This window comes from Lynx canadensis, chromosome A2 (genome assembly GCF_007474595.2).
Source record: "Lynx canadensis isolate LIC74 chromosome A2, mLynCan4.pri.v2, whole genome shotgun sequence".
Taxonomy (NCBI): domain Eukaryota; kingdom Metazoa; phylum Chordata; class Mammalia; order Carnivora; family Felidae; genus Lynx; species Lynx canadensis.
The window spans coordinates 61673305-61695015 of record NC_044304.2 but is presented as its reverse complement, the minus strand read 5'-3'; the positions used below and the strand labels follow the sequence as shown (position 1 = coordinate 61695015).

General features: G+C 57.8%; 1 protein-coding gene across 1 annotated transcript in view; it reads right to left on the bottom strand.

Annotated features, from left to right (window-relative positions):
* Positions 1-6386: 6386 nt before the first annotated feature.
* ADCY1 (adenylate cyclase 1) overlaps positions 6387-21711 on the bottom strand; it is a 108306-nt gene continuing 92981 nt past the window's right edge. Inside the window, exons 15-20 of the mRNA XM_030307623.1 lie at positions 21153-21269; positions 20549-20695; positions 19943-20041; positions 13934-14048; positions 12778-12902; positions 6387-11069 (exon numbers count right to left, since the gene is read on the bottom strand). Of these exons, the coding sequence (XP_030163483.1) occupies positions 10743-11069; positions 12778-12902; positions 13934-14048; positions 19943-20041; positions 20549-20695; positions 21153-21269 (930 nt within the window). The 3' untranslated portion in view covers positions 6387-10742. The remainder of the gene's footprint in view (positions 11070-12777; positions 12903-13933; positions 14049-19942; positions 20042-20548; positions 20696-21152; positions 21270-21711) is intronic.

Genomic DNA, 21711 nt, shown 5'->3' with positions numbered 1-21711 from the left:
CCGACTGAGCACCCCCCCCGCACCCCTAAATTCTTTAAATCATCTGAATACAGTAGGGGTATCTCATTTGTGGGGTTTTAAAAAAGCAGGGATTTGAAATAGTGGATAAGAACAGCGTGTAGCTCGGCTGGACGAGGATGGCGGCTCTGGCGCTTATTCTGAGTCGGGAACAATCCGGCATTTAACATGATGCTTTGAAATGTGGATACCTTCTAAACATGCACAGTATTCGGGGGCTTTCTGTGACAGTCACAAATGTGTAGAGATGTGGAATACGGTGTTTTAAATCAACAAAAGGAAAAAGCATACAAAAAACAATATTTAAAAGCATGATGGGAGAAACAAGTTCAAATATAGCAATAATCCTATTTTCTAAAGGGAGCTTAAATTTCCCGGTTAACAAAGAGGTTCTGACCTTGTGATCTTTTTAACCCCGGCACGTGACACTGTAGAGCGTGGTTACCCCGAGGGAGAAGGGGGCCCGCTCGTGGGGGCGCGTGAGGGGCTCTGGGGCCGGAAGAACCACTGTTGGCATGCGCGGTGGCCATGGGGTGCTTCGCATCGTGGATACAGAGGGCAGGTGTCTCCCTGTAGGTCCTGGAGGCCACGCCAGGCACGGGGCCCCAGGAGGACAGGGGACATGGCCTGAGAGGAAACACCTGGGCGCAGACGTGGAGGTGCCCCTGTCCCAGCCACATGCAGAACTTTCATGGATGGGAACACGCACCATGCGGGAAGCAGGTGTGAAGGCAGAGACGCACCAGACATGGGAGCAGCGTCGGGGGACAGTGGTGACATAAGAGGATGCCACACAGAGAAATACCTAGCAGATAACGTGTAGGAATTAAGAACAGGGTGAGAGTGGGGGTGCCCGGGAGGGCTCAGTCAGCTAAGCATATGACTTGATTTCAGCTCAGGTCATTTTCTCTTGGTTTGTGAGATCGAGCCCCCAGTTGGGCTCTGTGCTGACAGCAAGGAGTTCTGCTTGGGATCCTCTCTCTCTTTCTCTCTCTCTCTCTCTCTCTCTCTCTCTCTCTCTCTCTCTCTCTCCCCCCCCCTCCCCTGCTCATGCTCTCTCTCTCTCTCTCTCTCTGCCCCTCCCCTGCTCTCAAAAAATAAAGAATAGGATAACAGAAGTGAGCAATCCCACAGGAGCCCTGGAAGATAAAATCGAGGGCATCTCCCACAAAGAGAGTAAACTTGGAGAAAACAATGGCTGAACCGGCATCCAGTATCCAAATCCTAGGAGGTCAGACATGAGGACAGAGAAACAGACAGGCACTGCACATCAGGCTACTCATCCAGGACAGTTCCCAGCCACAAACACCTCCCACCAAGTTCCGAGGACGATCAGGAAGCCTGCCGGGTCCTGCTGCCTGGGGACCCGCCGTGTTCTCAGTATTCAGGGAACCGACTGCCAGCCTGGAATCCCAGTTCCCCCTACAAACACCCCAAGCGTGCCCCCACCCCCCACACCTGATCCCGACGCGGCAGGTGCATGAAAAGTCCAACTTGCGGTTCTGGTTTCGGGAACTCTGGATCCGCTTCCTTCTGTGCTGGTGTCGGGGCCCCACCCTGTGGCCTCTATGGGGCCAACGCTGTGGTTTGTTGACATCCCCATGCCCACCGGTTGCGGCTGGGTTCACAGGCGGGGAGCCCCCCACAGCCTGAGAAGGAGGCCTTGTCCGAATCTGCCAGTTCCCACAGTGCTTACTCCTCGCCGTCCGGCAGGCCAGGCACCGGAGATCCGGGCATCAGTGCGGCCGGTTCTGGGGGGTCTCGTTCTGCACGGGCACCTGTCCCATCACGGGGACCAACCCTCAGCCTCCTTGAGCCCCGACTGCCTCCCTGCAGGCCCAGCCTGGAATTTGGGGAGGGAGACAATTCCATCCCTACCAGACCTCCCTTGGAACACAGGTCCTCGCAGTTGTGATTACCGTGAGGGTGCAGAGATGACGTCATTCTGGATTAAGGTCACGCCCTGCACCCAATGCAGACGCACAGGGAGAAGCCAGCGGTAGTCACGTTGGGCCACCGCGAGCCCAGGACGCCGGGGGCCCCCCAAAGCTGGAAGAGGAGCAGGCCGGACTGCCCCCCACACGCAGAAGGAACGCGGCCTCCAGAGGCGGGAGGGTACCTCTCTGTTGTTGAAGCCCCCCAGCTTGGGCTCCTGGGTCGTAGGAGCCCCCAGAGATGCATACAGCCGTCTACGCGGTCGCCCTGTGCACTCATTCATTCATTTCATGGCAGGGACGGCAGAGCAGGGGGAGGGCAGGTTCTAAACACAGAGACGAGGCCCCTGGGGAGGCTGACCGCGAAACAAGACGTGGAGGCATGTGCCACAGAGGGACCCCTGGCCCTGGCTGAGCGTCTGGGGTGCCGGGGATGGCGGGGAGCCCGTGTGGAGGCGGGGGCTGGGACAGCATGGAGCGGGCGGGGGTGGCCCTCGGGGCACCTGGACGGCCCCGTTCACCTGCGTGAGCTGGGGGCCCCCACAGGGTTCCGGCACAGCTAGGACGTGACCAGTTGGCATCCGAAGCCCCGTGAGAGTAGCTGTGGGGGATGCAGTGGCCGGAGTGCCTAGGGGCCCCCGCAGGACGGGGCAGGGGCGGCAGACGGGCACACAGGCCAGGCAGAGCCAGAGAAGGTGGTCGATGTGGGACGAGGAGATGGGGCCAGCAGGGCCCCCGATGGCCGGGGCTCCAAGACAAAGCCTGGGGGCCTCCCCTGTGCGTCCCTAGCATTGGAAATGGGGGTCACACAGGCAGGGGAGCAGCAGGCAGAGCAGGTTTGGGGCCATCAGGGGTGTGCTCTCTGTGACTTCTGCCAAGCTGCTGAGGCGGGGGGGAGGGGCGGGGGAGGGGGTCAGTGGGTGCTGGAAATAGCCTGGGGCTCAGGGCAGGGAGGAGGCTGAGCCAGCAACCGCCCCGCCCCACCCCTGCCCTCGGGGGGCGGGTCTCGGGCTCCATGGGATGAGCCTGGGCCACAGGCTCCTGCTCTCCAGGGTCCGGCCTGTCCCTTGCCTCCCCACCAGATATGTGCAGTCCCTGCACCACTGGCCTCTCTTGCCCAACCTGGGGGTAGGAGGGGGCTTCCCCGAACGGTGGCATTAGCTGTGTCCTGGCAGAGGGTGGCTGGTGTCACTGCTGGCAAACCCTCCCTGACACTCTGGTCTGCTGCCTCAGGGCCTATGCCCCGACCTTGGCCCGACTCGGCCGGCACAGCCCACTTTTAGTGAGCGGCATGGCTCAGCCTGTTGATGTGGCCCCCCCACTCCCTGCTGTCCCCTCTTGGTCTGCTTCCACGGGAATCCCCAACCAGGGGACACTCACCGGTCTGAGGAACCAACGGGAGCAGAAACTCCACGGCCAGTGGAGGGGTAACTGAGGCCCAGGCGGGGGCCCCCCCGCACTTTATAGGAGACCACCGTCCCCCTCAATGGGCAGTGAGGCAGGAGCCGCTCCAGATCCCGCCCACGACCATGTGGCTTTCAATGAAAACCGCCACAAAGTTTAGTCAAGCAATTTTTTCCTTTATTTTTGTTAAATAAGATTCCAGAAAGTATAGTGCAAACACTCAGTAGAAAAGTCGCAATTAAGAAATGTACATTCACGTTAACTTTTCAGTCTGTTCACCTCTTTGTTAATAAAAATAGGACCAATCACTCAGTTCTCTGTCTCGGTTGAACCATCTTGGAAAAGACCGGAAGGTACAGTGAGGGGCTGACGTAAAAATAGACCCGTATTGATTATACAAATCTATCGAGAGAAGCTATCCGGTGACCGTGAGCCGGCGTCACTCCGACCCCGTCACCTGGTTTTGTGTCTGAAGAACTGTTCTCGAGTGAGCTCGTGGGCGGAGAGCCCGTCCCCGTGCCCATCCACTCTGCCTTCCGCATTGGGACACGGCCACAGCCAGCGGGACGCGGAGGGTGCGGGGCTCACACCACCTTTCTTGGCAAGTGAGGAAACCCCCCAGGGTGGGCTTTGGGTTGACCATTGGCGAGAACGGAAGCTACTCTAAGGTGGTGGCGGTCACGTGTTACCTTCCTTGTGCAAGGGGGTGTGCAATTGTGCGGCCGGGGCGGGGCGGGGAGGAGGGGCGTCCGGGCTGGGACACGCTGCATCATTGGTGCAGGCGCTGCTGCCCGGACTTGGGCCCCAGGGTGCGCTGTGTCGCGGGGACGCTCTGCGGCCAGCCGGCAGATGGCCCAAGACGGGCCCGTCCCTCTGCGCGTGATGCGTGTTTTCAAGTTAAAAGTGGGTTCACACACGTGGGGGTTTCATGGCATGCAATTCTGAGTGCACGTGGCTTGCGAGCCCATAATTTGTACAGGGTGAAGGCAAGACCGTGCGGCCCCGCAGGACGGATGCTCCGGGGGTGTGGCGCCCCAGGGTGTGCAAGGGACGCAGTGGACTTCCTCGGGCTCCCCACGGCGGGGGTGCGGTGGTCCCCTGAGACGTGTGCTTCTGTCCAGGGCCCGGGGTTGGGTGGGCCGCTGGTGGGAGGTGAGAATCGAGTTCTGGCTGCTGGTGGGCCCATGGTCCGGGCCGTGGGGGGTGAGAGCGCGCAGACGGGGCACTCAGAGGGGCTGTTCCCACAGACCGTCCTGCACGTTGCACACGACTAGTGAGCCCAAACGGTCAGCCAGGTCTGGGGGGACTGGCCTAGAACAGCTTCTCTGTTTACACATCAGTCCCCGGCAGGTGATGCACACTGTTTGCCTCTGAGCTGCCTAGGACGGAAGGGGTCGGGGCCAGGGAAGCTGGGGACCCGGCACCTCCACGACCCCTGTCTTGCCTTCCACGCCCACCCGGGGAAGCCTGCCCTTGGCCGTCCTCCGAGCTGCAGGAGGGACCCCGCCCGCCCACAGCGGGCCAGGAGCATGAGGCACTGGGTGGCTGTGCCATCAGGAGGGACATGGCAGACACGGCCTTCCAGGGCTCACACGCCTTCTGACCAGGACTTGGGGGCCACTTGGCTGCGTGTATGTGGGGAGGCATGTGTGTGGTCTGGGGGTTTCTGGGGGCCCCTGTTTGCCTGTCTGACACCAGAGAGGCCTCGTAGGAAGACTTGGGCAGCTGTCCCCCCGCCGCTCCACGGTTTGCTCAGGCTAGGACAGGTGGGCAGCACACAGATTTAGGACAGAAAGGGATGGAGACAGGGTTCCTCAGGCTTGGAGCAACCTGCTGGGGGCAGCGGTCGAAAGCACAAGATGCTGTGCCGGGGAGAGCAGGGCGCCAGTTGAGGCTGACCCGCGCCCGGGGCACAGCCGCGGGCGGCTGGCCACACACCACTCAGAGCCGGCCCGGGTGCAGACCAGCCGGGAGCTCCATCCAAACCAGCAGCGTCAGCCGAGGGCGGGGGGAGGGTGACAAAAACCAAGGGCTCGGGATAGACAGGCCCTGCCATTCTGCGCTGTGTGATGCCGCTCAAGTCAATAACCTCTCCGAGCCCCGGGAGGCACCCGCGGGGCATGCAGCTCAGGGAAGGGGCCCTGAGGGCCGCCAAAGAGGCGCTGTTTCCTTCGTCTGTGGCCACGTGGAGACGTCCAGATGTGTTTTCACCCCGGCCCTTCCCGCGGTTATCCGAGTGGAACCTACAGAATCCAGTGACGCGTGGGTAGGAATGCACAGATTGCACAAAGGAATCGAGGTTGTGTCCAGAGCGACCTCACCCACAGGGTGTGGCCGCCCCTGTGGTCGGCGCGCTGACCGCTGACAAAGTCACCCAAGAGGGCCCTATGCGTGGACGTCTGCACGGCCGCGGGCAGCTGACGACCTGGCCTCCAGCCGTGAAGCCAAGAGGCAGGCGCCCTGCTCCCCGCCAGCTCCTCGTCCAGGGTTCCTGCCCCCCACCTACGGGCCCCTCCACAGCCTCTGTGCACAGGGAGCCCAGACGGGCTGAAGACAGAAACCACCACACCCAACAACAGAACATGGGCAGTTTGCTGCCAAGATGGCCCTGGGCTTCCTCACCGACACGACAGACGGAAAGTTCTAAGAACATCAGGAAGAGACTCTGCTCCTGTCTACGGCCGGACACAGAGACGCCGTGTGGGGGCCACGGCCGCTCTGCCCCTGCCCCTCCTCGCCTCCCAGGGCTGGGATTTCTAAGGGAAATCAAGGCAGGGCACACAGGGACAGTCCCACCAAACGCCTGGGGGCAGGCTGGCTGCCCCCCAACTCAGTCTGTTCTCTGTGACCCCATCTTAGCCTCAGGAACACACTATCGGTTTGTATTTTGCTCATGCCAGACCGCGTATGCACACACACACACACACATGCACACACGCACTTGCACACACATGCGCATTTCACACCCATGCAAGAACACACACGTACACACATTTCACACCCGTGCACGGGCGTGTGTGCACACACACACACTCACCCATATACATGCACACATGCGCACGCGCACACACGCACATACGCACTGATGTGAGCAAATCATGGCTCCAGCACAGCAGTTACGGTTTATCTGTGTGAACAGATCTGACGGGAAACAGACGGATTACATCTGCAGGGAAATTAAGAAATTCGAATGTAGGAGTCGTTACCACAAAGCCCTTTAGGGAGCTGTGGTCCCCAGACGTGGCCCCTGCAATCACGTTTACTCCCACGAGGGGGACAAGCAGGTGACATGTGTCCCCGGCACTACAGGACCGGCCTGCAGGTGCGCACAGACAGCACCCGGCTTCTGGAGCTGGGCGTCCCTGGGAGCGCCCCGAGGGCACGGGGTCTGGGGCTGGCACCCTGCCTCGTGCTGCTGGCCACACCAGGCTGTCCCTCCCACCACGGGCACTCTGCATTGCTACATCTGCTGCTGCGGGGCCCCCACGGTCTCTGGGCACAGGGCCTGCCTCTGGCTGCTTGCCACCTGCCACAGTATCGGGGACCCGGCCCCACTCCCCAGGGGCCCGCACTCCCGGGACCAGCTGCCAGTGCCGACCCCACACCTCCGGAGTCCAGCCTGGCCAAACGCACAGGTGGGAGTATATTCCTTAGGCTGAGCCAAACGGAGCCTTCCTGAATGTCTGCCCCTTGACCCCATCCCCACCCCGCCCTCCAGGACGGGGGTCCTCAGGCCACCCCCAGCTGACCTGGGACCTGATTTCAACCCACTCCAGCCTATGACTTGTGAAGACAAACACTACCGCCAGATGCCACAAGAAGACAGGCCACACCCCACGTTTCCCATGTCCCGTCAGAGGGTGTTGGGGCTCAATCGTCCCATGTGAACTTTCAAAGCAAACGCAGCCAGGCAGACAGGAGGTCCAGGCGCCAGGACGGGGCCATGCCCTCTGCTTCCAGCCGGCCACAACTGCCCCTTAATTTCACCAAACCAAACATTTTAAAATCAACAGCTTCTAAGAAGGTGGACTTTTTGTTTTTGTTTTGTTTTGTTTTGTTTTTTTAATCGAAGCCACTACAAAATCGGGGTCAAGTCAGTTTCCGGGGGTGACTTTCCATACAGCCGACAGGCCTGCACACTTCAGAATTCCATGTGTCAGCTGTGACCCACCTGGTCAGGGGGCCGCTCAGTGCCCAGCAGGGGGTGAGCACCTGCCAGGTAAGCCGTGCATGGGTGCGGTGGGCGGGGCCTGCCTCCCAGGGAGGGACCAAAAGGACCCAACTCAGGGAGTCACAGGTACACAGCGCACAAGGGCATGTGCACACACATGCTGGGATAGAGACGGGTCCACCAGACCGAGACAGAGAAGGGCAAGGCCAACCGGACCCTTCCTTCTTGAGTGGGACAAAGCAGGGGTTTGGTACGTCTAGGCTGCTGATGGGGCCCAGCATGGAGCTACGGGGGACCCGGGGTGTGTGCCTCTGAAGGCTGGCCGGGTCCTGTCTGAGCGCGAAGCCCTAGTGTCGACCAGGCTGAGTGGGGAGGATGGGCGTCCCGGCTCTGAAACACGCGGAGACAGCGTAAGGGGAGTCACTGATGTGCACAGACCCCAGCCTGCCCTCCCTGTGTCCCTCTGCTCCCTGTGCCCGGGGCACCGACAGCAAAGCCCATGGAGGAGCCTGAGCTGGGTCTGGAGGAGGAGCTGGGGGGGGGCCCTGGAGGTGTCGGCCCCCCATAGCATGGCTCGACTTGGGCACACGTGTGCACATGGCTTGTGTCTGAGTTACCGGTCTGCTCTGCACCAGGCTTGGTTCCACATGTTAAAGTTGTTATTGCTTCTAGTGACAGAAGGTGTCTGGAAGCTCTGGTGGCTTTGGAGTCTGATAAAAGTGCAGGCTCGGGGGACCTGGTCTGTGGGGGGTGCCGCCCTGCAGGACACAGACCCTGTGGAGTGGACCACCCGGCCCCATGGTCCATGGAAGCATCTGGAAGTTTGGGGTTGCTCTCTAGTCTACTGAGGTTGGGCGTAAGCAGCACACAGAGGGGGCGCCAAGGGACACCCCAAAGTGCCCCCCAAGCAGGGCGTGGCTTCCCCAAGCAGAAACGCGGGGCCTTGGGAACATCGCACGTCTGGGTAAAGGGTGTCATTCGCATGGTGATGGGCTGTTCTCATTTTTGGTGGGAGCGAAGGGGTGTCGTGTGAAACACTGTGCTGTTTACAGAGCATCTCAAATAATTCAGAGAGGACCCCACGCGAAAGGCTGTTTGTCCGTGAACGCTGTACAAGAGTAAAAACAAGTAAGGCAATATCCTACAGTCCCATCCCAAGTACGGAGGAAGATGGCACGCAGCGACCGCCGAGGCGGCACACGGATCCTGCACCCCAGGGAGCCACGGGGCTGAGCCGCTGGTGACCGACGGTCGCTCGCTCGTGGAAGCGGGAGCCTCGCTGCCGGAGTTGGTCACAGAGGTCGGCTGCTCCTGGTTCCGTGGACCCCGGGTTGGGCCCAGCAAGGCCAGAGGGCCACTGAGAGTCCCATGGGCGTCCACCCGCCTCTGGAATCTGCCGTGCGTGTCTGGGGAGCCACCAACCCATCTCCGCCAGCTGAGGGCCGGGGCCCCGAATCTTTAACAACAACTTCATGCTTGGGCCGTCCTGACCGCCCGGCCTCCACGTCCACTTCGAGGGGACACGCGGTCCCACCGGGGCCACCCAGGGAACTCAGGACCCTGCCTCAGCTGAAGGCCCGTACCCTCAATTCCTGTAAAGTCCCCTCTGTCTTGTGACAGAGCACGTTCACGAGGTCAGGCCACAGTGCCATCCACCGTTCCCCGGCCCCCAACCTGCCCTGGGTGGAAGACGGGCCAGGTCCCCAGCCCTGCAGCTGGGTGCAGACAGGCACACAGGCCACATGCTCACAGGACTCTTGAGGTGACTCAGGTTCCCCTAAAGGAATCATGCCATGTCTCTAAATGTGGGCAGTGGGGTGGGGGGGGGGTGCGCAGGCTGGGCCACTGAGACCTTGTCAATGTAGCGATGGCTGTTGCTGGCCAGCAAACAGCTTGTTCTCAGGAGGGAGGCTGTCCACCCACCCACTTCTGTCCTGAACCTGCGTGGACTGCCCCGCAGAGCCCCCGCCCGGCAACACGGCTGGGCAGGGTCGCCCCCCACGGAGCATGCCACGCCTCGCAGGCCTCCAGCGGGAGCAGCCTGGGGACATCCCCAGGAGCGTCCAGGCCCCTTCACTGGCTTCAGTCCCCCAGAGCCCCCCGCACTGCATGCTGGAGCTGCAGGTCAGGACTGGTCCCCAGATGGACTTGTCTGCCCAGACCCCCCTCCGGTGCCAAAACGGCCTTCCTCCGGGTATTTCTGGTCTCGTCCGGGTATTTCTGGTCCGTCCTTTCCCCCGGCTGCTGCCCTGTGCCCCCAGCAGCACATCCCGGCGTCCTCAGTCTGCCCCTGCGCACATAGGTGACTCCCAGACCTCCGCACAGTTCCCTGCAGGGGGCCGGACACCCTCACGTGCAGCCCGAAACTCACTCCGAGACTCCCCGTCCGGCCGCTGGTTCTTCCGCCCTAGAAGCTCTCTCTGGGTCGTGAGGTTCACTTGTTTCAAAATCCATGCAGGTTCATGTTGTAAGTACTGGAGACCAAGATGACCAGCACGGTGACCAGAACAGCCGGGGTCTGTAGGAACCGGTGCCGTCAGGGGTCAAGGGACAGCACAGAGCAGAACAGGGAGGACGCTGGTCTTGATGCGGAGACGTACTCAGGGGCCCGTGAGTTCCAGAAGACCCGCCTCTGGCTCTCAGCAAAGACCGTTCTGGAAGGAGGTGTCCCCACCGCCTGCGCAGCCAGACAGGGGGCTTGTCTGTTCTCCCCAAAACCGCCCATCAAGGGCCCAGCCATCTGGGCCACGTTCTTGCCCTCACGGCCCTGCCGAGCAAGGCCTGGCTTCCGTCCACGCAGGCCCCACCACACAGGGTTCATGGTGCATCTGCCTAGGGGCACACTCGCGCTCACGCCCTCCGGCCACAGCTCCGCAGCTCTGGCTGAATGGAAGCCCGCAGCCCCGCAGGATGTCCTGAAGGGCCCGGAGCCTGACGCTGACCCGGCCGCTCCCAGGCAGCTTCTCCTTCTCTGCCACCGAGGAGAGGACCGCGCGAGCACAGTCCCATGAAAGCCTCAAGTCCGCGCGGGCAGGGCTGCCCCTGGCCCGTCACTGCCCGGCTGCTTCGGGTCATGCCTGGACAGCTCCCCTTCTGCAGCCCAGCCGCTGGCGCCCGGCCCGGCTGTCGGCCGGGCTGGTCCCTGCTGGAGCCCCCGAGGCCCAGACGCCCCGCACATTTGTGCCCTGAGCCCCCGGCAGCCAGCGTGGGCTCCGCTAAGCCTCCTTCCCAGCTGCTCCGGGGGGCAGGTGCTGGCCGTGGGGGCAGGGGGGGAGCCCTGAGCCCTGCAGAGCCCCCATCCCGGCTCTGACCGGGAGGCCGGCCATGGAGGACACCGGGGGCGGGCCCGTGCCCAGTCTGCCCTGGAGGCCGGCTTGTCCGTAGCCACACACTTTCCGCTCCCTGGCTTGGGAGCCGTTTCCGTCCGTCCTGCCTTCCAGGAAGTACGTCAGCATCTCACCCTTGCCCTTGACGCTGACCTTCCCGCGGCACACGAAGCGGTAGGTCCCCCGGCGCAGCAGCCGGTGAACCTCCTCGGTCACCTGCAGCGGAGGAAAGCAAGCGGGCACCCCTCTGGGTCGGCGGGCGAGGATCCTGGGGGCAGGGCCGCCCGGAGACTCCCTCCTCCACCCGCCATAGCTTGTCTCCAGCATCATAGAGAGCCGGGGACCCGAGGGGCCCCGGGGATCCCCAAAGGGACAGCCCGGGGTCTCGGCCGCCTGCACACCAGCCAGCCACGGGCACGCAGGAGAAAGCAGTGCTCTCCAGGGGGAGGCCCGGGCACCAGCCGGATGCCTGGGCGGGACCAGCTCCAGCGGCTGACAGTGAGGGGCGGGACACACAAACCTGCATCGCTAACATCTGGGGCCCTCGCTCGCTTCTTTGAGGAAAGAACCAAATGTCCGATTGGGACCCAGCAGAAGAAGGATCCCATAAGAAGCGTTTACTGGGGGGCGTGCTCAACACAGGAGGGGGCCCGAGTGAGGGGCCACTGGCGGGAGAAGTGTCTCCGGGAACAGAGGTGATCAGGGCATGTCGGAGCCCTGGGACCCTGAGAGGCGGGCACCTGGGTCAGAATGTGCCCACGCAGGACTTGCAGAGACCCACATGCAGCATGGGGGCGGGGGCCACGGAAGGGCAGTCCCTGTGGTATGACAGTGGGGCGGGAGAGGCAGGCACTTCGTGGAGAACGGCCACAGTCTATGGCGGGGGCTTGCTGGAATCTGATTTTGGAAACTTAGTGGACCTGGGACAGTGGCCTGGCTTCACCAAGGTCACCCCACACGTGTGACCTGTCCTGGGGAGGCCGCAGGGTCCTGGATGGCAGGTGGGGTCACTCAGTGCCTTCGAGCTGTTCACGAACCACACACGGTGATGCGGGAAAGTGTGCAACAATAAAAGAAATTCGAAGGAAGGACTGCAGACGTGCAGACGCACCTCAGGGGATCCTGCCCTGTGCTGGGCACAGCTCTCCTGACAGTTTAAACCCAGGAACCCAAGGGCCTGCCAGGCACCTGAGAGGGACGTAGCACCTGCTGGATGCTGGCGGGGGGGTGGGGGGGGACGGTGGGAGGAACAACTGAACACGCAGATGCTGGGGAGCTGGCAGCCTCTACACAGCTCTCGAGGACCTTGCGAGGCATCAGGGCAGAGGGGGAGGTCAGTGCTGGACCCGGGGCCGCTGACAGAGCGCCCTGCATTCACTGTCCCGGTCCCATGGGCCCCCAGAGGCCAGCAGCAGCCACACAGAGGGACAGGCCTCCTCCCCCCAAGGCCCCAGGGCCTGTGGTGTGAGCCCCCGCAAACCTGACCAAGGTCCCGAGAGCCACCCACAGCCCTGCACACCTGGGAAGAGCTGTCACTGCCCCCAAGCCTTGGGGTGGCCGGTCCAGGGGGTCAGGGCCAGGCATCTCACAGCACCCGCCCTTCAAAACCCCAGGAAGCCCTTCCCTCTAAGGCAGCCGGGCAGGTGGGCAGGGTCCTGGATGCCAGAGGGGCTCACTGTCCTTGACTGGGACCCCAGCCTTCACCATGCCCCCAACTCTGCACACAGCCATGCGGGAGCCAACCCCCGCGGCCACAGAGCAAACCAGACAGCAACGACCTCACGCCCCACAGGCTGTGGACACGCTGTGCTGGGCGGCATCCCATCCCTGCCAGGCCCTGGGGCTCAGGGCCACCCACTCCCGCCAGGCCGGCCCCCGCCTCCTGCGCCTCATCTCCCAGCCTCGGCACTCGTGGTGAACTGACCTGGATTCTGCCCTGGACGCCGGTGCTGTCCATCCGACTGGCCACGTTGACTGTGTTCCCCCAGATGTCGTACTGCGGCCTCCGAGCCCCGATCACCCCGGCCACCACAGGGCCCACGTTGATGCCTGGAAAACAGCGTCAGCACCGTCAGTACCGGGAAGGCTTCCAAGGGCAGGAGCTGCCCCTCTTGGGGTCGTGGGGTCCCAGGGATCCTGGCACAGTGTCCAATCCGAAGGGGCCGTTTGGAAGCCTGGGCGTACGGCCCCATCCTCATCCTGAATCCCGTTCCCTGGAATGGAGACCCCACACTGCTCAGACGCCTGGCCTTTCGGGATGGCAGTGCACTCCCCCACACTGCTGTCCCCTTCCATTTCCCTGGCTGTGACCCCACAGGTCTTGTAGGGTATGGGGCCCGGAACCGTTCACGCTATTTCAGGGTGCTCTGAAGTGGGGAACGGAGGCCCCCTTCTCTTCACGTGGCTCAAGGTCCGAGTGCCCATCACCCCTGCAGCCATCCCAGAACTGGGGCCTCCTGGCCCTGCAGAGGCCACGTCACGTCGCCCCACACCGCACCCCGCAGACTTTTCTGGGTCAGCCACAGGCACTGCGTCCCAGCCCAGCAGTGGGGTGCCGGTGTGGTGTGCAGGACACGGGGCCCAGACAGGGGCCCAAGGGCCACTTCCCCCACAGCTGGTGGGCCGGGCTCCCTGCTAGGTCCCCATGGGGGAGTGGGAACAGAATTTCTGTTTCCTGCCACGTCAGTACACGCGGTGGAGTCCCAGCCAGAGGAGAGAGCAGGACGCAGGGACTTGGGCCGGGCAGGCGCCAGGTTCCGCAGACCCCTGCCGTCACCCTCACGCTCAGCCTCTTAGGATTTTTACTGGACACTGGACGTCTGAATTCTAGAACCACCACAAGCAACCATTTTTGGAGCATTCCCCCACCCCCGCCCACCACGAGTGGACTTAAGTGTTTCGTGAGCTCAACAGCAACCCTTTGGGTCTCAGGTCCGGGCCCCAGGACCCTTTCAGAGGCAGCTGTCCCTGTGCCCCCAGGCCGCCCCTGGGAGGTCTGCCCTCCCTCCTGGACAGGAGGGGCCAGGCCACCAAGCCCTGGGTGGGGCAGGAGCAGCATGCTGGCGTCCGAGGCCACATACCCACACGGAGCACAAAGTCGTTGTAAGACTGGTAGTTGATTTCATCCAGGACGTCGAACATCTCGATGGCGAAGTCGGCCAGTGTGCTCAGGTGGGAGGAGATGCCCTTCTTGGCCTGCACGGAGCAGACGGGGAGCGGTTACCACGCTTGGGGGGTGCGACCACATGTGGGGGCTGGGACACTCCGCGGGCACCCCGCCAGGGTCAGGATCTGACCCCACGGGCACAGCAGCGCCCTGCCCACTGCAGGCTGGGTGGTGGCCTGGTGTCAGCCCCACGGGGTCGTGGGTGCACTGCCGGCACAGAGCCTGCTTAGGATTCTTTCTCTCCTCTTCTCTGGACCCCTCCCCAACTCAAGCGCGTGCTCTCTCTCTCTCAAAATAAACTTAAAAAAATATTCATTTGAGACAGCCCCTCTTGTGTAAAACAAAGACAACCGTCAGGTTTTTCTCTTCTTGTGACAGTTTAAGGTTTCTCATTTTTCTCTGTTTATGGGTATTTTACTAGTCCTCGAATAAAGGGAACAGACGCTTTAAAAAACTTAACTGACTTAACTCTTGTCCGAACGGGTTAAGGTCTATCGGTAAATAGAGCAGATGGCCTAGAGAGTCCCGTAGGCTGTGCCCCTGCCCCCACCCCACAGTTTGCCTACTGTTCACATCCTGCGTCAGGACCTTTGTCGCCACTGATGTGCCCACGGTGATTCACTATCGTCAACTAAAGTCCACAGTTTTTTTTTTGTTTTTTTTTTTAATTTTTTTTTTTTCAACGTTTATTTATTTTTGGGACAGAGAGAGACAGAGCATGAACGGGGGAGGGGCAGAGAGAGAGGGAGACACAGAATTGGAAACAGGCTCCAGGCTCCGAGCCATCGGCCCAGAGCCCGACGCGGGGCTCGAACTCACAGACCGCGAGATCGTGACCTGGCTGAAGTCGGACGCTTAACCGACTGCGCCACCCAGGCGCCCCTAAAGTCCACAGTTTATATTATGTGTGTACGTTCTATGCGTTTTCCCAAATGCAGAGTTTCGTGCACCCACAAGAGTCGTTTTACTGTCCCGCCAGCTCCCATGCCCGCCTGTTCATCCCTCTCCCCCAACCCCACTGGCAACCCCTAATCCTTCCAGGTCCCCATGGTTGTGCCTCTTCCAGAATCTCCCATAAGTGGAATCACACAGTACGTAGCCTTTCCAGATCTGCTTCTTGCCCTAGTAAGATGCATTCAAGGCTCCTTCATGTCCTTCTGTGGCGTGAGAGCTCATTTCTTTCTAGAGCTGACGGACCGTAGTCTGTTATCCATTCACCTACCGAAGGGCGTCCTGGTTGCTCCCTGGTTTTAGCAATTATGAGTAGAGCTGCTGTAAACATCCGTGTCAGATGTTTCGTGGCCCTAAGTCATCTGTCCCTTTGGGTAAATGCCAAGCAGTATTGCTGGGACGTACGGTAAGAGTGTATTTAGTTCTGTAAGAAACCGCCAGACTGTCTGTCCCCCACAGCGGCCGCCCCACTCTGCGCTCCCACCAGCGGTGAGTGTCCCTGCCACTCGGCGTCCTCGCCAGCGCTGGGCGTCGTCAAGGTTCTGGCCCCTCTAATCAGTGTGTGGTGGTGTCCCATTGTCTTAATTTGTATTTCCTTGCAGACGCCTGATACAGAATATCTCTTCCAATGTCTACTCATCATGTGCAAGCGACATGTCTGGATTTTGTGCCCACTTTTTAACTGGGTTGTTTTCTTATTCTTGAGTTAGGGTTTGGTGCAAGCCCTTTATGAGAGAGGTGGTTTGCAAAGATTTTCCCTCAGTCTGTAGATTGGCGTTTCATGATAGTATTTCCCGCACATATTTAAAATTTTCAGTTAGGTCCAACGTAATGATGATTTTTTCCATGGGTCATCTAAACACTGATCACAGAGGTGCCTGGGCGGCTCAGTCAGTGAAGCACCCAACTCTTGATTTCGGCTCGGGTCACGATCTCACAGTTCATGGGATCAAGCCCCCACATCAGGTTCTGCGCTGACAGTGTGGCACCTGTTTGGGATTTCTTTCTCCCTCTCTCTCTGCCCCTCCTCTGCTCACGCTCACTCTCTCTCAAAATAAATAAACATTAAAAAATAGCTTGGGGACACCTGGGTGGCTCAGTCAGTTAAGGGTCCGACTTTGGCTCAGGTCATGATCTCACAGTTTGTGAGTTCAAATCCCACGTCAGGCTCTGTGCTGACAGCTCGGAACCTGGAACCTGCTTTGGATTCTCTGTCTCCTTCTCTCTCTGCTCCTCCCCTACTTGTGTTCTGTCTCTCTCTGTCTCTCAGAAATAAATGTAAAAAAAAAAAAAAACCAGCTTTAAAAAATAAAATAAATAGGGGCGCCTGGGTGGCGCAGTCGGTTAAGCGTCCGACTTCAGCCAGGTCACGATCTCGCAGTCCGTGAGTTCAAGCCCCGCGTCGGGCTCTGGGCTGATGGCTCAGAGCCTGGAGCCTGTTTCCAATTCTGTGTCTCCCTCTCTCTCTGCCCCCCCCCCCAAAAAAAATAAACGTTGAAAAAAATAAATAAAAATAAAATAAAATAAATAAACACTTAACACCAACCCAAGGTCACCTTGATTTTCTCATGTGATTTCTAGATGTTTAATACTTCTGCCCTTCACATTGAGGTCTATGATCCATTCTGATGTAATTTAACCCATTTTGTGTTAACATCTCTCTAAATACAGGTGTGTACTTGTTCTGGCACTGTTTGCTGAAGATTACCTTTGCTCCATTCACTCTTCTGTCAAAGAACTGTTGACTCTGTCAATGGGGGGTCTGTGTCTGGGCTCTCTATTCCATTTCGTTGATCTAGTTGTCCATTCTCCCCAACACCACACGGTCTTGCTCATGGCAGCTTTCTTTCTAGCAACCCTGAAGTCCGTAGTTCAGTTCTCCAACTCTGTTCCACCTCTGCTGTCCTGTGTTAACGGCTCTGCGTGTTTTGCCTCATGTAAACTTAGGGCCAACTGGTCAATATCACACAGTGACACGCTGGACTTTTGAGCGGGATTGCAGGAAATCTATAAGGTCAGCAATAACCGGCCTCTTGACCTTGAGTCTTCCTATGCAGGAACGTTCCTTCTACACCTGTTTGATCTCGATTTCTTGCATCAAAGTTATACACTTGCCCTCATAGAGATCTTGTAATTATTTTTTAAATGTGTACCTAGTATTTAACTTGGGGGGGGATGCAAATATAAGTGGCACTCTTTAATTTCAAATTCCACTTGGGCATTGCTGGTATGTAGGGAAGTGACTTTATTAATCTTGTTTCTTGTGGTTGCTTATTATAGACATTTGGGAGATTCTTTTTTAATGTTCCACATAGATAATCATGTCGTCTGTGAAGAGACAGTTTCTCCTCCCCAGTCTGTATACTTTTACTTCCTTTTCTTGTCTTATTGCACTAGCTAAGTCTTCCAGTATGAACGTTGACTAGGAGTGGTGACAGAGCATTCTCGCCACGCTCCTGACGTGAGCATGAGGCTTTGTTTGTCATCATTAAGTATGATACTAAACTACACCTTTTTGTAGATGTTCTCTACCCAGTTCACGAGGTTTCTGTTTGTAGAGTTTCCTTACATTCGTTGTTTTTTAAATCAGGAATGAGTTTGGATGTTGTCAAAATGGCTGTTCTGCCTCAATTAATTGATGTGATCATGTGATTTCTCTTCTTTATCCTGCGGATACAGTAAATTTCATTAACTCATTTTGAAATGTTGAACCAGCCTTGGTATTCTGAATAAATCCAACTTGTTTGTGGCGTATTATTCTCTTCATACAATGTTGGAGTCAACGAACATTTGTCGAAGACTTCCACATCCATACTCGCGAGAAATACTGGCCTGTGATTTTCCTTCCTTGTAATCGATCTGGTTTTCGCATTATTGTAATAGTGGATCCATAGAATGAGTTAGAAAGAAATGAATTAGAAACTTCTATTTTCTGGAAGAGAGTTTATAGAATTTGTGTAATCTCTTCTTTAAATGTTCAATGAACCCATCTGGGCCCAGTGCTGTTTTGGAAGGTTACCAATTATTGGTTCAATTGTTTTAATAGATACGGTCTGCTAATATTTTTTATTTCCCCTTGTTCAAGTTTTGGTAGATTGTGCCTTTCAGAGAATTGGTCCACTTGGTCCAGATTATCACATTTGTGGGCACAGAGTTGTTCATAACATACCTTTTCATCCTTTTACTTTCCATTCATTCGTACAAGTGAATATTTCTAATATTAGTAACTTGTGTTTTCTTTTTTTCTCAGCATGGCTAGAGGTTATAAACTTTTTTGATTTTTCCAACAGCCAGCTTTTAGTTCCATTGATTTTCTTTGGTGCTTACCTGTTTTCAAGTTCATTGATTGTGCTCTGATGTTTCCCCCGATGCTCACCACAGATTTATACTGTTCTCCTTTCTGTAGTTTGCCAAGGTGGAAGCTTACATGGTTGATTCGGGATCATTCTTCTTTTCTAATATATGACTTCAGGGACATAAGTTTCCTTCGGAGGGCCTGCTGCATCTCGCAGGTTTTGTTCAATTGTATTTCCATTTTTAGTTAGTTCAACACGTTTTTAAGACTTCTCTTGAGAGTTCTTCTTTGACTCATGTCATTTCGACAAGTGTTGCTTAATAGGCAAATAAATAGTTTGGAATTTTCCAACTATGTCCCTATCGATAGATTTCTAGTTTAATTCCATTTGGGTGTGAGAACACACTTTACATGATTTCAATTGTTTTAGACTCATGAAGGTGTGTTTTATGTGCTCTATCTTGGTCAGTGTTCCGCTTGAGCATGGGAAGAATGTGTATTCTGCTGTTGTTGGATGGAGTTGTCTGTGGGTGCCAATTACATCCAGGTGCTTGATGATGCTGTTGAGCTCAACCATCTTTGCAGATGCCCCCTTGGACCTGCCAGTGACCAAGAAGGGTGCTGCAGTCTCCAACTGTAACAGTGGGTTCATCGATTCTTCCCCGTGATTCTATCTGTTTTTGCCTTACATATTTTGACACACTGTTGTTAGATGTATACATGTTAAAGATTGTTATGGTTTCCTAGAGAATTGACTCCTTTATCATTTTGCAGTCTCCCTCTTTATTTCTGTCTCATAATTTTCCTTGATCTTAAGTTTGCTTTGTCTGAAATTAGATCACTACTTGAATTTTGTCTTATTAGCGCTAAAAGGGTATCTCTTTCTACATCCTTTATTTTTAAGGTATCTGTGTCTTTAAAGTGTGTTTCTTGGGGCACCTGAGTGGCTCAGATGGTTGAGCATCTGACTTTGGCTCAGGTCATGATCTCAAGGTTTGTGAGTTCAAGACCTTCACGGGGCTCTCTGCTGTCAGTGCGGCCACTTCGGATCCTCTGTCCCCTTCTCTCTCTGTCCCTCCCCCACTCATGCTCTCTAAAATAAATAAACATTTAAAAACAAATAAATAAAGCATATATCTGGGTCTTATGCTCTTGGCCACTCTGTCAGTCTCCTTTAACTGGCATATTTCCACTCACATTTAAAATGATTACTGACATAATAATCAATGGATTATTATGAATTAGTATCTCCCATATTTATAACTGTTTTGCATTCATTGCATTTTTTTGACAACTTCCTCTCTTTTCCTGCCTATTTTTTTAGAGGCAACCTGAAGACATTATTCACAGCTCTGCACTGGGAAAGGGGAACACTCCACAGTGCCCGGCTGGCAGGACTGGGGTGCAGCTGGTGGGGAGGGAGCAGGGCTGGTGGGGAGGGAGAAGGGCTGGTGGGGAGGGGGCCAGTGGGGCGGAGCAGGGCTAGAGGAACCCCTGTGACTGGCCTTGGTGTCGATGTTCTATGGGGGAGTGTGTCTGGAGACAGCTGGCCACTGGATGGACCGGGCCGCTGCTCTGACCCACTTATCAGGCAGACTGGGGCTCAGTGCAGAGCCTGCCCAGAGTTCCGGAGCAGTCTGGGGCAGAACTGGGACCCAGTCCCCGAGCGGCACTCACCTTGGTCCCAGTGGTGGGCGCCAGCCCCACAGCGGCCATGTAGGTGCTCCCGATGGTCTTGATCTTCTCCAAGTCCTTGTAAAAGTCTTTGTCCATGAGCTTTGTTTAAAACACAAAACTGTTCAACGTTACATAACATCTTAGAGAAGCCACTTTGACAGCAAGCACAGGGCAGGGGGAGTGAGTGCTGAGAAGCAGTGTGTCTTGTCTGTCGCAGGCACCAGACAAGGTCTGGGGCGATCTGAGGGGCTCTGGCAAGGGCGTGGGAAAGAGGAGCCCAGGAGGGACCACACAGTGCGCAGGCGTCCTGCAGTGGTGACCTCAAGGTCACCTGGAGGAGACGCCCCAGGGCAGGGAGCGGGGCAGGTGCAGACCCCAGGGTCATCAGCCCGAACACCCCATTTACTAGGTAGGGGACAGGCGTCAGCACCTGCCACGGGAGCTCAGTGCCCACAGGTGGCAAAGGGCCCTCCTCCAGGGTCAGGGTCTGCCTGGACCCCCTGGGGGGACAGAATGTATGAGCCTCCTCCCGGTTCCGTGTGCAGGGAGCGCGCCACATGGCGGGCACAGTGCAGACGCGGCCCCACAGCGGCCGGCGGCCCTCACCTCGTCGAAGTCTGCGATGATCTCGTTCAGGAGACGCAGACACTCCACCCCCATGTTGTTGCCGTCCAGCTCGATGTAGAAGTCGTCGAAGTTGGGGATGGAAGCAAACATGACGCCCACCTGTGAGTAGGACTGGTAGTACAGGTCCTGGGGGCAAAGTTCAGATCAGCCATGGCACCCAGCCATGGCGCCAGGGGTAGCACGCGGGGCCAGGGGGGTGGGTGGTGGGGGACAGGAAAACAGCCCTGGAACCCTGGATGCTCTCTAGCCAAAGCCGGTCAAGCTGGCCCCGCCTTCAACCTTCGGGGTCTAAGGCGCTGGCCAAGCCTATTATTGAGTTGACAGTTGTGAGCCCTGCTCTGCCGGGTGGTGGGTTCCTGAAGCCCACCCTCCCTCCACGCAGGGTGGAGGCTGCTATGCTCCCTCCCAGGACCAATCCCAGGGGCTTCCCAGGGCCCAGCCCCACCTGTGGCCCGGGCGTGGGCAGAGGGGACCCACCCAGCCTCGGTGCTTTGCGATTTTAAGCAGAGACGTGATGGGAGGGTCACTCCGGGTGGGACCCCGGCCGGAGCAGGCGGGGTGGGGGGGCAGGAAGCAGGCTCACCATGTTGCGGGGGTTGGACATGAGGAAGTGCTGAGCCACGTGGGCCGGCAGGAGGTTGAAGAGAATCCTCTTGTTGTCCAACTTCACCCTCTCCATGTCATCTCTCTCCTCCTCTGCCTGGGGACAGACCCTGCGTCACCCACTGAGCACTTCCTTCCCCCACACCCCGCGTAGGCTCCCCCAGACCCCTCCCAGCCAGGCGCAGCTACTCTCCTCAGGACCATCAGTCCAGCCACACCCCCGCCCTTGACCTAGGAGGGGGACCCTCAGCCCCTCAACCCTTCGTGATGTCTGATGTCCTGTCCTACCTTCCGCCAGAACCCTGCCAGGTCAGTTCAACCGGACCCCTCAGCGATTTTCTGTCCGATGATCCCCTGCCTCTTCCTTGGTGATAAGCCCCCGCCTGTCTGTTCTGTCCCTGTCCCAATGGCCCTGAATGATACCTGTCTTGCCACTGCGCACAAATGCCATGGATCCTTTTCCTAAAACGCCTGGGTCTCTCTAACCACCCAAAGTAAACTCCAAGGGCACCGATCGATGGTCTACACAGGCTCCTCTC